The following is a 21,395-nucleotide window of genomic DNA, read 5'->3' as shown; positions in this document are numbered from 1 at the left end:
GCAAGTTGCTAAAGGATGACAAAGTAGTGAAAGCAGAAGTGCTATAGGAAGTGCAAGGGATGTGACACATAGCCACACATCAGTTTGGAGCTTTTTATGTCACTTTTATTGTTTAAAACACTAGCAACTAAATTTAAGGTTGAAATGTCGTCTCTTATTATATTTTTTCACACTTTTCCAAAATTTCTACACATTTGTTAATACTTGGGCCTAGCTCTTTTTATTTTTACTTTATACTTTACTATATATGTGTGTATGTGTGTGTGTATCCACTCTATTAGACACTCTTACCTTGTCAGTCCACCTTGTAGGTGTAAAGTCAGCGACATCTGCTGCTGCACAGTTTGTGTTGGTCATCCTCTAGTCCTTCATCAGTGGTCACAGGACGCTGTTGGCTGGATATTTTTGGTTGGTGGACTATTCTCAGTCCAGCAGCGACACTGAGGTGTTCAAAAACAGCACTGCTGTGTCTGATCCACTCAGACCATCGCAACACACACTAATACACCACCACCACGTCAGTGTTACTGCAGTGCTGAGAACGATCCACCACCCAAATAGTACCTGCTCTGTGAGGGTCCATGGGGGTCCTGACCACTGAAGAACAGGGTAAAAGTGGGCTAACAAATGTGTGTGTGTGTCTTTCATCATATACATTATTTCATATACATACCATTATAATATAAAATTGAGCTGAACCCACTCCCTCTGTTTTTAAGGGCCCAGGAGATCAGTGTAAGACAGAGTATATTTGTATAGCAACAGCTTATATTGAGTACAGTCAGTTTTCCATCAAGTACAATCCATACCTTGATTTTATTACTGTGAATTCATATTAAAGCAGTTCATCCAGCAGTCTATAGGTAGTTGAAAAGAAAATTCTTTTAATTCACAGAAGGTGGCGCCATATATCTGGAGTAAGTGCCTACATGGCTTCTCTGTACCCTGGTATGAGGTGAGGTAAGTGTTGAGTTTTGTATGTGGAAACTCCTTCCTGTAGTTAGTCTGTTCAGTCCTTCTTCTCTGTCACTGGAGTTCAGATACACATTCAGCCACAATGGCAAGCAAAGAGAAAGCCTCAGGTAATTTACAATTCTGTTTTCTTCTCTCATGTAGCTCTTAACTTACATTATCTTGTTTGTATTCTCTATATGTGTGTTCAGTTTAAGTGGTAGGTGATCTTTAAAAGGTAACAGGGAAGTTAACTTAGCATTGTGCTTTCCCCCCGTAACACAAGAGTGTTAGCTACTGGATGAATAAAGAGATTTGGAACTTGAAGGACTACTTCTTACTTATGTATGCACACAGGCTATACACTGAAAATGATATTATTAGCTGTGGTTTTAGCCAATGATGGTGGGTGCCATGATTAGGCCACTGAAAAAACAGGATAGTGTTTTTGTCTTCTATACATTCATGTGGTCATTTATCAGAGTACAAACAGTTACAGGACTAAACGAGTAAAGGTCAGTTACACAGTTTTAAAAAACTTTCCAGTTCAAAAGATTCCAGCTGTGAATCATGTACAGCGTATTTACAGCAGTGGTGGACAGTAATGAAGTAAATGTAATTCGTTACTGTACTTAAGTCATTTTTTCATGTATCTGTACTTTACTGAAGTATTTCCATTTTGGGCAACTTTTTACTTTCACTCCACTACATTTCAAAGTCAAATATCTTACTTTTTACTCCACTACATTATGCGAAATCTGTCGTTCCTTTCAGCTTATGTGTGTATAAAAAAAGGAACATGTTAAAATGAGAAAAGCATGAAGGAAGCATACCAATCAGGGCACAGCACGCACTTTGTTTTGGGCTTGTTTTGACCTGTTGGTCATACCGACCCAGTGCCACCATACAGTTCAATGTCGGTGCAGCAGTGTAAAATTTTGGGAGTCCCTAACCTAACTTTGTGTAAATAGACCACAATATAGAAATATGCACACATATGCAGTTGTGACTGGCGTGTCTTTTTTTCTGAATTTAAACAAACATTATTTCATTTTAGAGTAAATTTGTTTTTGCTAGTTTATGTTTATGAACAGAGACCTACAGATGCAATACAAGTAAAGGAAAGTAAAGGAAAACTCATTTGTGAACCTGAGTTTAAAGCAAGGTTTTATTAAACTTAAACTTGTAACTAAGTTGCAAATAAATCTTAACCTGAAACTTTGCTTGTTTGCAAACAGTTTTTTCAGAGCCACTCGGTTGTACCTAATGGAAATTGTTTTCTTCAGTGTTTTGTGCTTAAGATAATTTTAACAGACATCAGCGTCAGACTAATTAATGACATTCTGTTAAAAGATTGGTTTACCAAGAGTGACACTGGAGTATTTTCACCTAAAATGAGTTAATGAAGCAAAAGTCTTGTTACTAAAAAGGTAATAGGACATTAGAGTCATAATTAATCTTTTGCTACTTTTATTTTCGATACTTAAGTACATTTGAAGGCAAATACCTTTGTACTTTTACTCAAGTGGAGGTCTAAAGGGAGGACTTCTACTTTTACTGGAGTAATATTTTACCCTGGGTATCTCTACTTTAACTCAAATACATGATTTGTGTACTACATCCACCACTGATTTACAGACAGAGACACTGGGATCCACTTCTCCCATACAATACACAAGAGAATGTAGTTGGCAGTTGTTACGAGCTCCAGAAACACTTTTTCTAAATAGGGAAAATGGATCCTCTAAATGGGCTTTTGTACTGTAATCCTGAAGTTTTTGTACAGGCTATATCAACACAAGAAAGACTTTGCTTTCCCAGAGCATCTTACATAGCTTACACCAGACAGTAGAAGTAGTCTAATCTTCAGATATAGAAACACCGTTTTAGACGTTTTAGCTCTCTGCAATAAGTCTAGTATAGTTTAACAGTAAGTTCAGTATGAATGCATTCTTATGCACCCCTTTAACGTTTCATATATTTGTGTGGTCAATACAGATTTGCTCCCGGAGTACAAAATGGACTACAAGCGACGAGGAACCGCCCTCATCTTCAACCAGGAACGCTTTTTCTGGCAGTTAAATCTGAGGGAACGCCGTGGCACAGCTACAGACAAAATTCAGCTCTATGTTTTGTTGGTTTTCTAAGTAAAAATAAGTTAACACATGCTCTACAGAGAAAAGGCTTAAATTTGACTTTTTTCTTCATTACATAAAGTACACACATAACATAAAAGTATGTGCTATGACTTTTCATGAACATTTCATGTTTTTCCTATATGTTAAATTCAGTAAATAAACAGTAATTGTGCATTTGTGTAGAGGATTTGTGACTTATTTTCACTTCAAAACAATAAAATGTAATTTATTCATGTTAAAATGTAATTTTTAATTTGACCAGACATTTCTGTATGACTAGATATATAACTTGATTGTGTTTATTTTGAAATCATAACAGTACTGTGTTGAAATCTTTCAAGTTCACCTTATAAGAAATCAAAATCATCTTACCTGAAAAAAAGCATTATTTACGGAACAGTACAGCATGAATTCTAGAAGATGATGGATGTGCTTGTGTTTAAACTTGTTCAGATATGCCGCGCGAGGTTAGCGTGGCATATCTGAACAAAAAAGAATAACAATTGACAGCCCTGGACGACAGCCATTTCGGAGAAGCTTGAACATGTCTAGTCAGTGAGGTCGCTCATTTTGTCTTTTTTAATGCTCAGTTAAAAACTAACTGATGAAATAAAGGTGCTGTGCAGGTACATTTTTTGCTCATCAAAGTACAAACCGTGTATATGCACCCTCAAATGTGCAACAGTGGTTTTAAGGTTTTAGGTTTTTTCCAGGTGAAAAGTACATATTTGTACCTTTTCATAATCTAATGTTTTAAAACAGAACAATAAAATACAAAGCCTGGAGACAAGACGGGGTGTGTGGAGTCAATACAGCTTAGAAAATATAATTTCAATGGATTATGATACATTTATGTATCATAATTACAGTTATGTTCCCTGACTAGAGATACTGAGATGTACCCTTGAGGGTACCACCCCCATGGAGGGCGTACTACCCCAGTGACAATTTAGTACCTTTAATTCTAAGAGTGTAGATCAGCCTGTGAGTTTCCTGATTTCCTGAGATTCCTGATTGTGATTTTAAAGACCACTTTACAGAACAGAGGACAGTCTCTCTTTTTTAATACACAACTTTTATTTCAGATTTCAACAGCTTGGGTTTAATGTGCAAGCTTTTGATGATTTAACCAAGAATGACATGATGGACAAATTACGAAAAGGTACAACCTTTCAACAATGAATCATTTTAAAATTGTAATTATTTCTGTTTTGTTCAAGCTCTTCTGAGAAATGATTTCTGTTTACTGTTACTGATTTCGATTTACTGTAAATTCTCTGAGACGTGTCTCCTCACAGCCGCTAAAGCTGACCATAGAGATGCCGACAGCTTTGTGTGTATTTTCCTGAGTCATGGGGAAGATGGCCATGTCTTTGCCCATGATGATAAGGTTGACATTAAGGAAATAACAGCACTTTTCAGAGGAGACCAGTGCGAAAGCCTTGTAGGAAAGCCCAAGATCTTCATCTTCCAGGTGACTCTCACATCATGTAACAAGAAAAGATATAAAAGTATGTTAACACATTTAAATTCTTCTCATCACATCACTGAGGTCACTACAGAGAAACAATTTTCAGATGGCATTAGCTGTTCATGTTTTTAATCAACATAACTAGGGGTGGAAATGACCAGGTTTTACCAGCGAAACTCCTTTGTGATGTAAACCATTGTTATCTAAACCTGTGGTCACCACACCTGCTCCAGCAAATTAACTTCTTCAGAAGTCCTTGATTGGCTGGATCAGATCCCTTAGGAGGGGCAGGACAGTTTGTTTGATGCAGGTTGGGACTAAACTCTGCAGGAAAGTAGATCTCCAGGAGGAAGGTGGTGTACCAATTAACGCAGACTGTCAGAAACATCCACTGTCCAGTTATGTTTACATTAGATTCCTAGTTCACAATGAATGGCTGACACTAGCCGGCTAGCTTGCTGGGTATCAGTCATTACGCTACCTTATAGAACAAATCAGTTTTACAACACAATACCAAAAAACTTACTTCTGGGTGGATAACACACGTAGAGCTGCACTGGTGCATTTGCTTTTGCTAATTAGTTATGTTGCGTGCCAGTTAACCCCTTAAATGGCCAGGGCCCTGAAGTTTTATTAAACGTTCCTATAACCTAAGAATAGCTCAGCCAGTTTGTGTTGAAGTCTCTGTAGTTACTGAATAATAAGCCTTAGTACTTAATAAGCCTGAGATTTTATTTGATATGAAACAATATACTGCGCTATTCTGTACACTTTTACTTCCAGAATGGCTCATTTCCACCCCTGACCATAACAGGCCTTGTTTATGTCAGCCATTTTAAATGAAGATTACTGTGATTGAGTATTTCTTAATAAATGACTAAAAAGAATTATCAGGTTTTCCCTCAGTTGAGGGAGTTGTCAGGTACAGATGTGTGTGCATTTTACAGACTAACAGAGAATAAGTTAATGCGTTATGAGATCACTTTTCCCAGAAAGTAGTTCCATTACAGTTTGAGAAATGTAATAGTCATTTGTAATAGATTACAACACTGAGTATGATTGAACACTAACAGCACTATTCAAATCATAAAACCAAGCATATTCTTCATTTGTAAACGTAGGCATGCCGTGGTGACATCACTGACAATGCTGTGACTGGCATGGCCCTAGATGAAATGCCCAGTGAGGTGGAGGAGGACGCTGCTGGTGTCTACACACTCCCAGCAGGGGCAGATTTCCTCATGTGTTACTGTGTAGCTGAGGGTGAGTGAAAAACGGTGTGCAGTTGACAATTTAAAGGAACAAGCTGAATAAACGAGGTCACAAATACATAATAAGAATACCAATGGTATTATACAATACAAAGATGAAAGATTAACACACATATGAGAGTTCAGTGGTTGTGAAATAGTTGTGGGAGAGCAGCGTGCAAGTTGGAAACAAGCTATTGAGATGGTGAGTTAAAATACAAGAGAGTCAATTAACACACAGAGAGATACAGATAGTTGCTCCTATTGAACTTAAAGACAGTGAATAAACAGAATATGGTACAGATATCAGATGATGAAGATGATTGTTATCTACAATCCAGAATATATAAGAACTAAGTAAGAACACAGTTCACCACCAAGGATATAAACTTAGTAGAGGACAAAGAAGGAGGACATAACCAATACGAACATAAAAAACAGAAACAATATATATATATATATATATATATATATATATATATTGAGGTGGCAAACTCTGGTTCTAGAGTGCTGGTGCCCCTCACAGTTTGGTTATTATCCTGCTCTAAACACACCCACAAATCCTGGCAACAAGCTGCTCAGATGAATAAGGTGTGTGGCTAGGAAACTCATCAAACTGCTGGACTCTGGCCCTTCATGACTGGAGTTGGCCACTGATTTTACTCTTGGTACAGAAGCATGTAATGCATGTGTTGTCTCTATAATTGACTGTAGTGATTGGGAAGAAAACTAATTTAGCCTTTATCAAATAAATGTACTGCCGCACCTGACACACTTATAGCAGCGCCACACATGCTACTGCTGTGTTGAAAATGGTCCACCACCCAAATATCTGGTCAGCTGTGGATCTTTATGTTTGGTTGCAAATGCAGCTGATAAATTGTGCAGCAACACATGAAATTGCATACCTAAACAGTGCACCTATGTGATAGACGTACCTCATAAAATGGTCACTGAGTGTAGATAAAAGTTGAGTGTAGCTAATAAACTGACAACTCAGTGTAACTAACCCTATCTAATACATGTGAATCTAGACTGAAACATGTTCTGAAAAGATGCATCTTTAACTGATCCTATATGAATGTTCTACTGTCCTTTCTTAAATGAACAGGATTCGCTGCCTTTCGCCACACAACGCTTGGCTCATTCTACATTCAGGACTTATGTAAAACCCTGCAACAGCAAGGCTCAACTCTAGAGTTCACTGAGCTCTTGACCCTTGTGAACTTGAAGGTGTCCCGACGCACCCATAGAATCAAGAAACAGATGCCCTGCTTCACCTCCATGCTCACCAGGAAACTCTACTTCAAGCCCAAAAAGGAGTGAAGAGTCAGATTCAAAACTATCTGATTCTTCATTGACTCAGTGCTGGAGAAATGTGGTAGTACTGAGTCTCCTTTACTCAGACCCAACTCTCCCAAAGAGCATTAAACAATCAGCAATGTTTCAAGATTTGTATTATAAATACAGCATGTGATGCAATAAATTTTCACGTTTGGTACTGTTATATGTCAGTGACTGTGTGTTTGTTTTCTCCCCCTCTTGTTTGTTTTTGTCACTTTTTTTTTCCTCTTTTTCCCTCATAAGCTGTTTGGTGTTTAGCTCTCTTAGCATATGTAGACTGATATCATTACACCCTGGTTAGCCCTGCTTTGTTATGACCTTTGTTACTACCAAACAAAAAATCACTTTACCAAATGTTTCGGTAGTGACTGTTTCAGAAGTTACAATTTACTCTGATTTTGAGCACATGACTAGAAAACACAGCATTCAACAGTTCTACACACATCTTTTTCACTGAAACACAAAAAAGCTTACTTAATTGCACAAAATGTGTGTTTCGGTAGTGACAGTTCCTAATGTTCCACACTGACTTTCAGATTTTGGGACACATTTACTTCAAAACAATGAGATCTTACTGTTCACCATGTGGCCATGAGAGACAGGGATGCAGTCTCACTTCCTGCTCTAAAATGCAGGAGTGTTGCTCAAATAAGTCTCCGCCCACAGAATAAAACTTTGTGTTTCAGTAGTGACATTAAAACATTGGACAGCATTTGTTTTAATTAAAAATTAAACTAATGATACATTTAATTTTTTACATTTTCAACTTCACTTTAAACAAGCCATCTCTGAATAGAAAGTACCCTATAAATTATGATTTCATATATATTTAGTTGATTACTATCTCAATTCATGTCTTGTGTTTAAATAGATGATAACATAATTCTTAATACATCTTAAATTCTTATAAAAATCATGAATATCTGAGGACTGAAGTTTGAACTAACTGAGCAGACTACATGATGAGGGTTATGAAGCTAACCCCCAAGCTAAATATTCATAAGATTCATAGGGGTGTAGTACTGTCTGAACAAAATCCACAAAAATAACACATACTAAAACTTAAATTGTATTCTAAATTATAGTAATTTGGGAAAGCAGTAGGAAAGAAGCAATGTAACTGTTCAAGTAAAGGACAGATCTTGTGAAAAGTTAAATAAAGGCCCAATCCCATCTCTTTTTTCACCCCTACCCCTTGTTTTCGAGTGTCACCCTAACCCCTTTGAACTGAGTTACAAGGGGTAGTGGTTGAAATCCCTACAAAATGGGACACTCAAATTAAAAAAAAAAAAATAATAATAATAAATTGCTTCATTAACAGGCTACTAGCGGTGCTCTGTAGGCGACCCGGCCCATCTTCAGTGATAACAAAGAAGGGAAAAGTTCAGCAACCTCACTGCTGGGCTTTAGTTACATTTAGGGCACCAAATGCCTTCAAAGAGGGGAAATAAGACAATTATTTATTATCACCCACCGCTAATTATTCAGTGATATGAAGGTGATGTCAGCTATTCGCCAGCTTCTTGTTTGAATTTTCCCATTCCACCTTAAATTGTGCAGCAGTTACATTCTGGCGCTTCAGGCATCAGAACTGCTGGACTATTTAAGGTGGAACGGGAAGTTAGGTAGATAGCTACCAAAACATTGGCATGCTATTAGCGATTTATTATGCTTGTTATGAAGAAAACGACCATAATACACTGAAACGACATTAAACTAAGATAATACAATGATTATGGTCATTTTTTAACAGAGACAATTCTCACATTTGTGCAGCCATCTTGCCAGTTTTTCTATTTTCTGATAACACTCCGTTTGGAGTGTGCCTCTGAAAAACCTCAGTTTGGAGGGCCATGTAGCCCTAACACTTCACCCTACCCCTCTATCTCAACACAAACTGGACACCCTAACCCTAGACGTGAACACACAAAACAGAGGGCTAAGGGGTGGTAGAGGCAAGGGGTGAAATGGGATCGGGCCAAAATGTCAGTAATGAATGGAATGCATTTAAAGGAAAGCAGTGTTTCTTAGTTATTTTCCTAGTGACCCACAGCACAGCACGGTTTCAACACTCCTGATCCAGTACATAAACTGATTATGGAGCCTTTTGTGAGCTGGAAACCGTTGAAACTGTGCAGTGCTGTGAGTCAGCAGGGGCAAGGTTAAGAAACTTTGGTCTGAAGAACTGCTAAAGAACTCCTTGTCATGGTCAGGTTTGGTAAGGTCATTGTTAAAAAACACTGATGGTAAAGTTTCCCCTTTGCACACACAGAGAACACTTTCATTTTCACTCGTGTCACACCACAAACAATGGCACAGAGCAGCAGAACTGGAACAGAAAGTGAAATTTCTACCACCGACAGTCACGTCACCCATAAAATAAATTAAAAACAGATATTTCATATATATATACAGTGGAGGAAATAAGTATTTGATCCCCCACTGATTTTGAAAGTTTGTACTCTGACAAATAATTAAACAGTCTATGATTTTTATGGTAGCTTCATTTTAACAGTGAGAGATGGAATATCAAAAAGAAAATCTAGAAAATTAAATAATATTTAAATAAACAATAATTTGCATTTCATTGAGGGAAATAAGTATTTGATCCCCTAAAAACCATGACTAATGTTGGCTCCCACAGACCACTGACACACCCTAATCTCAGTGAAGTCGTTACCTGCATGAGGGACACCTGTCCCAAATGGTCACCTGTATAAAAGGCCACCTGCCAACAGACTCAGTGACACTCCAACATCTCCACCATGGGCAAGACTAAAGAGCTGTCTAAAGATGTCAGGGACAAAATTGTTGACCTATACAAGGCTGGAATGGGCTACAAAGCCATAAGTAAGAAGCTGGATGAGAAGGTGACAACTGTTGATGCAATTATTCGGAAGTGGAAGAAGTACAACATTACTGTCAATCGACCTAGGCCTGGAGCTCCATGCAAGATATCACCTCGTGGAGTCTCACTGATCATGAGAAAGGCTAAAAATCAGCCAAGAACTACACAGGAGGAGCTGGTCAATGATCTCAAGGCAGCTGGGACCACAGTTTCCAAAAAAAACATTGGTAATACACTGAGACGTAATGGTTTAAAATCCTGCAGTGCACACCAGGTTCCTCTGCTCAAGAAGGCTCATGCCCAGGCCTGCCTCAAGTTTGCCAATGAACATATTAATGACTCCGAGAGAGACTGGGAGAAGGTGCTGTGGTCTCGACGTGTTTGGAGGAAGAAAAATACAGAATATGACACTAAGAACACCATCCCCACCGTCAAGCATGGTGGTGGAAGTATTATGTTTTGGGGGTGTTTTTCTTCTAAGGGCACAGGCCAACTTCACCGCATCGACAGGAAGATGAACAGGGCCATGTATTGCAAAATCCTGGGTGACAACCTCCTTGCCTCTGCCAGGGCACTGAAAATGGGTCGTGGATGGGTCTTCCAGCACGACAACGACCCAAAACATACAGCCAAGGAAACAAAGGAGTGGCTCCATAAGAAGCATATCAAGGTCATGGAATGGCCTAGCCAGTCTCCTGACCTCAATCCCATAGAAAATCTATGGAGAGAGCTGAAGCTTCGCGTTTCCAAATGCATGCCTAAAAACCTTAAGGATTTGGAGATGATCTGCAGAGAGAAGTGGGCCAAAATTGCTCCTGAAGTGTGTGCAAACCTTATAAAAAACTACAAGAAACGTCTGACTGCTGTGCTTGCCAACAAGGGTTTTGCCACCAAGTATTAAATCATGTTTTACTAGGGGGTCAAATACTTATTTCCTTCAATGAAATTCAAATTAATTTTTATTTCTCATTTCATGTAATTTTCTCAGTTTTTCTTTTGATATTCTATGTGTCACTGTTAAAATAAAGCTGGCATAAAATTATGAGACGTTTCATTTATTTTTTTGTATTAAAACTTTTAAAGTCAGTGGGGGATCAAATACTTATTTCCTCCACTGTATATATATATATATATACGTATGTGTGTGTGTGTATATATACTTTTTTCCAAGTCATTTAGGGCCATTTCTTTTGGTCCATTCTTCATGACATTTACATACAACATAAAGGGTAACAGGAATTTTCTAATTATGTCAAAAAACGAAAAACGACAAAAACGGAGATACGAGGTTTTCTTCTGACAACAGTGAAATATATATGTTGCAGTTGTATGTAAAATTTTGAACAACCACAAAACTATTTGAAACACTTATGTCATGAAATAGTTGAACTCTCACCCCCGGCGAACTGAACTTTCATTTCTGAATGCATCTGTCTTTTATGAGCAACATTCTTTCAGTACATTGTACCACGTGTCTGGAATAGATGACTATGTGGTTTCTCTGCATGTGCTTGAGTTGTGAAGTATGCCATGAAAACCCCACCCACTGCACACACTGTGGTGTTTATTCATTCCTTCTTCTTTGTCACCAAAGCTCAGAGTCTGACTACAATGGCGAGTGAAGAGAAAGCCGGAGGGTATTTTGCTGTTGATCTGCTTTTTCTTGTTTCTGCTGTGTCCTGTTCTTCAGCAATCTCTCCTCTTATCTTCTCTTATTGTTTTGCCTTCATTTTGTATGTTTATCTTTACTTCTATAAAGTCTAAGTAAGTGCAGTATGACTGTGGTCGTTACAGATTTGCCTCTGGAGTACGAGATGGACAACAAGCAGCGAGGGCTGGCCCTCATCTTCAACCAGGAACATTTTGACTGGAAGTTGAAACTGAAGCAACGTCGTGGTACGGCTACAGACAAAGCTAACCTCACTGAAAGGTACACATTCAAACAAGAGTTTTATTCTGTCCTCAGGAAAACTTGGAAAAAAACTATTTGCCTTTTTATTTATCTGCTTTATTTTACACAGAAAATAAAAGAGTAACATGATCTTTCAGAGGAGGTAATATTGGGTTAGACCATGAGGACAGTCTCATTAAGGTCTCACTAAATCTCAACCAACTGTATTTTTTCATGTCCCCAACTACACTAGCTTGACTTTTAGTTAAAAAAGACAGATAGATGGATAAGATATTGCCAACCATCTGCTGTTTAAAAAAGGAGAAGTGTCTACTATCTGTAACTTTGTTATTTTGACATAATGTTTTTACTGAGGTTAAGCTACACAATCAAGCCTGTTACTATCTATAAGTACAGGCAGTATTCAAAAAATCAAGGCAGCGGGTTATTTAAATAACTGGGAAGGTATATCTATATCTATATCTATATCTATATCTATATATATATATATATATATACATATATATATATATATATATTATTATATGTGTTTGTTTGTGTGTGTGTGTGTGTTGCCAAGGTAGCACTAGTAATGTCTATTAATGTAATAGTAATTAAATATTAAACAAATCTTCCAGGACTCTGGAAGGCGCTTAAATTTAATGTTTCACTACATCCAGACACGTTTTACTGCTTAATGCTGTTAACATAGGCTACGTGTGTTTTTGTTTTCTTTTTGAAGAAATCCACCGATCTTGTTGTTTAACTAGTCTTAGCTTTGCCATTTCTGAATTTGGAAGTTTATTTGGCAGGTCATGATGATCAGGAGGTGGTGAGTTCAATCCCCGATGGTGATCTCTGGGTGGAGGATGACCTTCCCTTTTCTCCCTCACTCAGTGGGATGCTAGCTAGCATTGGCATCTGATAGCTGACGTAGCAGAACTGACAGTTGGCGAGTTGAGCTGTCCAATGAATAATGGCAGTTCGAAAAAGATGTGGTGGTGCTTCACATGACTCTGAGTAAGCATGTGCTAGCCTTCACCCTCCCAGAGCTGGCAGTACCATGTGATTAGAGGAGACCTAGCTAGTGAGTGGAATTGGGCCTGACTAAATTGGGGAGAAAATACAGAGGAAAAACATATCGAAAACATTAAATTAGATCTGCAAACGACATTAATTTAAAGGGCATGCAAGAGAATAACCATTTTTTTTAATGTTTCCTTTCCAAATTACATCTTTTATTTCAGATTTCAAGAGTTAGGGTTTAAAGTCAAAGCATATGATGATATAAAAAAGAAGAAAATGCTGCGAATAATAAGAAAAGGTACACACTCCCATCTCTTCATCACCATCTCATTTAAAAATATCAATGTTTTTCTGAGAAATGCTTTCTGTTTACTGTAAACTGAGTGAAATGTCACGTTAATCACAGCCGCTGAGGCCGACCATACAGATGCTGACTGCTTTGTGTGTGTTTTCCTGAGTCATGGGGAAGATGGCCATGTCTTTGCCCATGATAAGAAGGTTGACATTAAGAAAATTACAGCACTCTTCAGAGGAGACAGATGCAGAAGCCTTGTAGGAAAGCCCAAGATCTTCATCTTCCAGGTGACTAACATCATGTAAAAAATTTCCTCAGACAGCTTTAACTTAACTTAACTTAAACTTAGCTTTAATTAAAGTCGCTTTTTATTCTTTCTTTTTATTCTAAGCAGCTCCAGATAGGAATGTTTCCAATTCATTTACACTATTTTGTATGAAACAGCACAAGACTATTCAAAATTAAATAAATAAAAAAAAATCTTATACTGGGTTTGTAAATGTAGGCATGCCGTGGTACAGTTCATGAAAATGCAGTGACCCCCATGGGAGGGGACAGCGAGATGTCCAGTGAGGTGGTGGAGAAAGCTGCCATCCTATGTACACTCCCAGCAGGGGCAGATTTCCTCATGTGCTACTGTGTATCTGAGGGTGAGTGAGATCTGTCTCAGCATACAAACACCAGCTACACTACCAGTCAGAAGTTTGGACACATCAGATTCTGATTTTCTCATTTGTAAATAATGTATTTTGATATTTGTATTTTTAAGTTACATTTATATAGCGCCTTTCAAAATCCCAAGGTCACTTTACATAAAGAGCAACACAAAAACCCCTAAGACTAAGCAGTAAAGTAGGAATCTTGCACTGAAGTTGATCAAGAGGAGTTTCACCTGCCTAAAAACATCTTCTGTTTTATTTTCTTATCCATTGATTTGGTGAAATTAGTGGTTGGAAATTATATCATTTGCAACAAAAGCAACACAAAAGTTTCAAGACAAAATATAATTAAATTCAAATTGATTCCTACATGAATTTATGTCCAAAATCAATAGTGTAATTCTAAACATTTAATGCAGTTTTCACATAAGAATTTAATGAAATCAAAATTGTAAATAATAATAATAATAATAATAATAATAATAAAGACATTTTGTTCTATGAGTAGTTTTATTTGCATTTCATTGGGTAATATCATTATTTGGTAAGAGATATGTAAATTAGCCTAGTGCTAAAATTAATTTTAATGTTGTCTCTTTAATGAACAGGATTTGTGTCCTTTCGCAACATATACACTGGCTCATTCTACATTCAGGACCTGTGTGAAACACTGCAAGAGCATGGCTCAACTCTGGAGTTCACTGAGCTCCTGACCCTCATCAACCTAAAAGTGTCCAGACGCTGTGCTGCAAATGATAAACAAATGCCCTGCTTCACCTCCATGCTCACCAAGAAACTCTACTTCAGACCCAAGAAGGAATGCAACACGACTTGGAGCAGCACGACTTGGAGCAACAATTCATTTTGTTTGTTACCCAAAAGGTGCTGGAATCAATAGACAATCGGTGCATTTAAGTGTTGAAATCTTTTTTAATTTATTGTATATTTCTGCATATTTACGCTTTGATAAATATTCTTTTCACTCTCAAAGAGGTTTTGTTTTTGAAGTGTCACTGTTGCAATATTTGTTGGCTTGAGTAAGCTGGTAATATTAACTGTATCTGATGTTTTATATAATAAAAGACTTTTTTGGAATATTATATCTCTGAAAGGCAAACACTAAACTCATGACCAAAAGAATGTTGACTCCTGACCAACACATCTGTATGAGCTTTTTGGACATCCCATTACAGTGTGTATTACATGCACATGTGTATTAATATGGAGTTGGCCCATCTTTACGGTTTTCCACAAGATTCCAGAGTGTGTCTGTGGAAATTTGTGCCCGTTCAGTCAAAAGAGCATTTTTCAGGTCAGCCTTATGTTGGATGGGAAGTCCTGGCTCACAATCGATATTCCAATTCATCCCCAAGGTCAGGTCAGGGCTCTGTGCAGGCCACATCAAACACCAAACCATGTCTTTAAGGTCCTCTCTTTGTGCACAAGGGTTCCTAAGGTTGGAAACATTTAATTGTCTAAAATGTTTTTGTATGTTGAAGCATTAATATTGCCCTTCAAGTGGAACTGAAGGGGTGAGCCCACACCCTGCAAAACAGCAAAGAGAACATGTTTGTACTGCTCCACAGTCCAGTGGCAGCATGCTTTACATCACTCTAGCCGACGCTTGGTATTGCACGTAATGACCTTAGGCTTGTATGCAGCTGCTCGATCACGGAAACCCATTTCATGAAGCTCCTGACAGTTAGGGGGCGGAGCATAGGATGCTTTTAAGTAGCAGTCTATGACAGAGCCATGTTGAAAATCATTGAGCTCTTCACTACGACCGGTTCTACTGTCAAAGTTTGATTATGGAAATTGTATGTGTTTGATTTTAGTCACCTGTTAGGAGTGGGTGTGGGTAAAACACCTGAACTCAATTAATTAAGAGGGGTGTCCACATACCAGATAGTGTACATAAAGTAAGGATGTAATTACTTGTGTTTACATTTCACTACTTTCAGTTCAGGTATCATCAGTGTAATATTACATATTCAGGAATACTACTTAATATAATTCCTGAGGCCTAAAACACAGACACATTACTCCATTACATTCAGCCACTATGCATAGTGTCAATACAATTTGTAGCTTCTTCCATTTTTACTGTCAGCCACATATTGTCTTACTGTAATAAATGATTTACAAATGTGTTTGAAACCAATATCCGTTTTCACCAGGTCAGGATTGTGCAATACACGGTGCACTTGTATTTTACCTTTGTACCTTTGTGTGATTACTTTCATTTTCACTGACATACTGAACGCAGTGAATGCTCAGTAGTTGTGAGGCAGGCGTGGCATTAATAATTCTTAGAGACTGAAGGAACTGAAAGGCGAGCCAGAGACTTGCACTTTGCATTTTGGCAAAATGATGTCAGAGCAGCTCATCACGTGCCTTAACAAACAGCAGATACTTTAGACCAAGCTGCAAGATGTCGTATTTAACTTAATCATAATATCCCACTAAAATCCTTCAGAATTCATAACTCCGCCAGCTTATCGTTCTGCTGTTAGAACAAAATGAAAGTTCACGTAAGATAAGTGGTAAGTCATATGATTTATGATGTAAAATGTCTTTTCGCTTCAAACCAAAACTGAGTTTCACAGGGTTGGAATTACAGCAGATTAGAATACCAGATTACAAAGTGTAATTCAATCAACAGCAGGTACTAAACAAACTGTGTTTGTAGAGGTCTAAATGTCAATGATCCTAAATCTGTATTCACTTCCATAAACGTGAAGTGAATTGAAGTTCAAAATCAAGCCTAAAAATATGTATTAATTGACCTTGTTTGGGCTGCTTCCTGTCTAGTGGCACAGGTTCTCTTGGCAGCATACCCATCACTGAAAGAATGAGGGCTGACAGAATTTGCATTAGAATCCCTCATCCTCCAAGTTTACAGTTTTCCGTGATGTCCCATTCCAGACCCTGTCTTTTCCACCTACTGCCCAGTGGTGGATCTAGAAAGTTTTACCAGGGATGGCAAAGGGGTGACAGAGAATTTTGGTAGGGTGGCATGTACATGTTCACCCACATCTATTAGTACTACATAGTGAACTATCCATAATCCTAACCCTAACCTTAAACCCCGTGACCACAGAGCAAACATCAAAAAAAAAAGTGCAATCACTATTACACCAGCACCATTAAGAGCTGGAAAGTGGCTTGTACACATGGAAATGTCTCGATTTCTTGCTTATGACTGACCGTGTGAATGATTTGCACGACACTTAAATAACAGATTTCATTTTTTTTTACACAGTATTATTATCCATTTTAAGATTTTTTTATGAAGGGAATATAGACACATTGTGTTTAATACCATATTGCATTATATTTAAGGGGTTGCAGAATTGGGGAGGCGAGCACTTTTACCACACTGTAGATCCACCACTGCTACTGCCTGGCTCAAGCAGCTCAATATTCTTCTGAAGTCTGTTAAATGATAAATCAAGATGCAAAACATTCTAACCTTTACATTTCTATTATTATATGTACTGAACATTATTATATAGTCTGCATATTAAAACACCTTCCTGCAGTCCTTCATCCTGCTCACATAAACAGATCTTTGTAACACAGATCATAAGCAGAATGACAGAGCTAGAGCTACACTTCTGTGCAAAAAATATGTGCAAAGCTCAAAATATTAATGGGTTTCACTAGGGATGCTTCAACACAGATACTAGTTTTGGGTATATACTGATACCATGCTCTTTTACTTACACTCATAAAAAGTACACAGATACTAACACCTGATACCAGCTGATACCATATGACATAAGTTGAGTGTATGTATGTTGTCATACTAATGAACAAAAGACTCAAGCTGGCAGTGAATCAGAGTCTGCTCTCACAGCAAAGTGTTACTGACTCAGTGGAGGTCGGACACAAAGTCGCAAGTCACTTTAACCATTCTGCCTAAGCATATTCCCTCCAAGAATTCACTGTATGATTTAGCCTGTTTTTAACTCACACAAACACAATCACAACTGCTTCCCCAATACAGGTGGACAAACGTAGGCTAGCAAAACGGAGGCAAAAAAGACAAAATTTTCTACTAAAGTCCATATATGCCTAATTGTGAGGTATAAACATTAATATGGTGATTTTCTTTTGTAAAATAGGCTGTATAGACCTATCCAATTATGTGTCCTATCATGTACATCACTGCCTGGCTTTTAGCTTCAGTGCGAAGTGTTAACAGTGCTGCTCAGTTCCTCAACATGTTTGCTCAGTACTCGGTACACAGCCTGTTATTTTGAATGAAAGCTTTATTCGAAATTGTTCACAGACAGAGCATTTCACGTAGCATGGACCATACAGAGTGAATGTATTAATCTTTCACAGTCTTTACATCATAGGCCTTGTCTGTACATGATGGTCTATTAAAACGTATAGTGTGAGTCACCAAAGAACAAGATTTCTAAAATCACACAGTGCATTTCAGGCTTTAGAGGACATTTAACTACAGCTCAACCAGCCACACACAATATTCAGAGAAGACATAAAACTCCACAAGTGAACTCTTCGAATTAGCTTCGGATGTGATTCCTGCTGTGACTGTGCTGCAGAGACTGATGTTGAAATACAGATGAGGATCAAAACTATGAAACTTTCTTCACTCACAGCTGTACAGATGTGCTTTTCTGACGAGCTTCTCCACTGCAGCGCTGCTTGATTCAAGGTAAATAATGTAACATAGTTAGCTAATGCACATTTTAAATCAGCTACATTTTAATGATTTAACTGTTAAGGTCCCATTTTTTTACACTTTACAAACTGAAAGCCTTCTGAAAGAAACTCAACCTCACATTTGAACATCTGGTGAGCAGTACCAACTGTCTAATCATGACAGCTTTTCTTAAGCAGCTTTATGCCAGTTGGTCAAGGTATGTTTGTTGCCATGGGATAGACCACTGTAGTCGTGTCATCATTTTGTAGTCGGCGCCATGCTCTTATGTTCGTATTAGGAACTCCGGGTCTAAGCGTCATTTCTCTATGGCCAGAATGAATAGGATTTTCAAAAAATCACTTCTATCGCCCCCTGTGTTAAATAAAAATGTTCAGAACCCGATATGTTTTGTCCTGTGAACATTTTTCTCTCGAATACCACCTCCGAATTACGAGGCATGAAAGAGTTAAAATATGAATATTGCTACATTTAAGCTAAAGCTACTGTGCACTGAATTCACATCATTAGACTGGCAGCCTCCCTAAGCAGGTTGTGGCAGTGAACATTTCCATGTACAGACTGAGGGCAGATGAAAAGAAGTCAGAACAAAAGAAGTAGGTTTCCCTACAGTTCTCTGTTCTTTGTCTGATACTCACTGAAACATACTAGATCTTTCCTTTCTGTTTATAGATTGATTTGAAAAGCTGTACAAACTTACCTGCACTCAGGCTAATTCAGTATAGACTCAGCTTAATATCACTGCTGACCCTGTGATAAGATGGTGTAGGCTCCCAAATATCCTAATTATTGTTTTAATGCTGGTAACATTTTCTGAGCACACTTTCTCAGGACATTTGCCAGCTTTTTGTTCAACTTTTTCCGTTCCACCTTAAATGGTGCGGGAGTTACATTCTGAACTGCTGTGCCATTTAAGGTGGAACAAGAAAATGTGAGCGGACTTCAGCTTCATGGAGGGTTGAAAGGCATGATATGAGTGACATCAAATTGATGCGCAGTAGCTTTTGCTCACATGTAGCAATATTAGTGTACGCAGGATAAAACGTATCGGGTTCTGAACATTTTTATTTAACAAAGGTTGCGATAGAAGCGATTTTTGAAAGCCCTATTCATTCTGGCCATAGAGAAATGAAGCTTAGACACGGAGTTCCTAATATGGGCATAACGAGGGCTACAGAATGACACACAACTACAGTGGTCTATTGAGTCGGCTAGTGTGCTTGTAGTCTGGTTTCTAGCTTTCTAGTATCAAATTAATATAAATGATTGAACAGTACGACTCTGTCATAAATAATACATTTTTAATCTAATATTGGTAGCTAGGCCATTTAATTTGTCTGCTGTCGCAAATTAATGAGCAAACCCGCATGACATAATGTCTAAAACCATTAACTACAATCACAAATTCTGCTAAGTATAACAGTTTTCTATATAGTGATCCAGATTTTCAGATGTAGGGTACAGTGATTAGGGGATGTTTCAGACATGGCATTTGACTCCACTGCCTGGAATAGATCCTAGATCAACACTCTAAATCTGAATAGCTTTGTGAATACAGGCCCTGGAGTACTGCTGTAGAATGAAGTACGAGAGTAGTGTTTTGCAAAAATGATTCCTTTGTTTTAACTCTCTGCCTGCTTTATTGCTGCTCCTCCATGTGACAACTAATTGACTAGTCTATGCTATCCCTAGTTCTTAGCTATATATTAAATGTGTTGGTCGAAATGTGACCTTTAAACTCAGCCTAAATGTGAAAATCATTATTCTGTTAAACAAAATCTGTTTACTTGTACATTTAATTCTGCACTGTTGTTGGGAAACCACAAGACATGTAATCAGAGTCATTTCTAAATATCACATGCTTTGAAATTTATTATGTTTTATATCCTTTTCTTCATTTATCTTTTCAGCTTCAGCAAGAAGAGATGCTACCAGAGGGCCCAACAAATGTGGAGAAAGGAGTTCCCAGCTTTCCCTGCCCTCTGGACCAACCTGTTGTACTGCAGAGTATCATTAATGCCGTTGCTGATTCTGACACATGATGTTGCAACATCTACTGGGATGTGCTAGAGTTCCTTTCAACATTATTAAAACACTCTTCGTTCTTTTAAAAAGTCATAATGCAAATTGTCTGCATTGTTATTTAGCACCAAAGTCAGTGTTTTGATACCCTAAACTTATTGTCCAGGATATTAACTGTACTGATCCACTGAAATGCAGATAACAGATAATAAGTCAGCTAATGAAGTCTCAGAATCGTCTGGTTTTTATGGTAGGGTTTTAGAGTTTACTGCTTATTCAAAGGGATTGCTGGAAATCCAGAAATGGTAGCAAAGAGCTGAGTCTGAGAAGAAATGTCCCTTACATTTATAGTCTGTGTGCTTGATAATGTTTTTAATCTGATTTTTTTTTTTTACAGTAACCAGTGTGTGAAAATCATACAGAGGAAAACACATTATGAATGGTCCTCAGAAAAGAAGTACAGTGTTATGTCAAGATGAACTGTGTTACTCCTGTGCTTGTACTTATTGAGAAGAGGTTTTTTGTCTCTCAGGACACAATAAAACTGCACACAGCATCAGTTTTTGACAATGCCATTATACAAGGTAAACATACTGGAGCATTAAGAAGAGGAGTGATATGGTAAGACAGTTAAGAATTTTTCAATAAAACACTGTTAGACATTGTTAGCTACATTCAAATAACATTCCCTAACGTCAGCTTAGTTGATTCATGTTAAGCTACTTATTTGAAGATAGCTAATGTTATATTGGTGGTTGAGCCTCTGGTAGGAAACAAATTAAATGGCCTAGCTGGAGTTGAGAGCAA

General features: G+C 37.8%; 2 protein-coding genes across 3 annotated transcripts; both read left to right on the top strand.

Annotated features, from left to right (window-relative positions):
• Positions 1-963: 963 nt before the first annotated feature.
• LOC118810890 (caspase-6-like) lies at positions 964-7,319 on the top strand. Its single transcript, XM_036575027.1, has 6 exons — positions 964-1,082; positions 2,950-3,085; positions 4,175-4,251; positions 4,388-4,563; positions 5,682-5,823; positions 6,922-7,319. The coding sequence occupies exons 1-6, from the start codon at positions 1,058-1,060 to the stop codon at positions 7,134-7,136; spliced, it is 771 nt and encodes a 256-aa protein (XP_036430920.1). The 5' UTR covers positions 964-1,057; the 3' UTR covers positions 7,137-7,319.
• Positions 7,320-11,546: 4,227 nt separating this feature from the next.
• LOC118809990 (caspase-6-like) lies at positions 11,547-14,797 on the top strand. 2 transcript variants are annotated; one of them, XM_036573507.1, is made up of 6 exons: positions 11,547-11,639; positions 11,777-11,932; positions 13,141-13,217; positions 13,326-13,501; positions 13,720-13,864; positions 14,482-14,797. In XM_036573507.1, exons 1-6 carry the CDS (start codon positions 11,614-11,616, stop codon positions 14,769-14,771), a joined length of 870 nt encoding a protein of 289 aa, XP_036429400.1. In that variant the 5' UTR covers positions 11,547-11,613; the 3' UTR covers positions 14,772-14,797. The 2 variants fall into 2 exon arrangements, with proteins under 2 accessions (XP_036429400.1, XP_036429401.1); XM_036573508.1 differs by having other exon boundaries at positions 11,603-11,638; positions 11,797-11,932.
• The last annotated feature ends 6,598 nt before the right edge of the window (positions 14,798-21,395 follow it).

Source organism: Colossoma macropomum, unplaced genomic scaffold (assembly GCF_904425465.1).
Source record: "Colossoma macropomum unplaced genomic scaffold, Colossoma_macropomum, whole genome shotgun sequence".
NCBI classification, from domain to species: Eukaryota; Metazoa; Chordata; class Actinopteri; order Characiformes; family Serrasalmidae; genus Colossoma; species Colossoma macropomum.
Note: the sequence above shows the minus strand (reverse complement) of the source record. Positions and strands in the feature narration are given on the sequence as shown.

Coding starts and splice junctions, on each gene's coding strand:
- LOC118809990 (XM_036573507.1), top strand. CDS start 11,614: ATGGCGAGTGAAGAGAAAGCCGGAGG. Junction 11,640..11,776: donor AGTGAAGAGAAAGCCGGAGG/GTATTTTGCTGT, acceptor AAGTAAGTGCAG/TATGACTGTGGTCGTTACAG. Junction 13,218..13,325: donor GCTGCGAATAATAAGAAAAG/GTACACACTCCC, acceptor CGTTAATCACAG/CCGCTGAGGCCGACCATACA.
- LOC118810890 (XM_036575027.1), top strand. CDS start 1,058: ATGGCAAGCAAAGAGAAAGCCTCAG. Junction 4,564..5,681: donor CCAAGATCTTCATCTTCCAG/GTGACTCTCACA, acceptor TTGTAAACGTAG/GCATGCCGTGGTGACATCAC. Junction 5,824..6,921: donor GTGTTACTGTGTAGCTGAGG/GTGAGTGAAAAA, acceptor TTAAATGAACAG/GATTCGCTGCCTTTCGCCAC.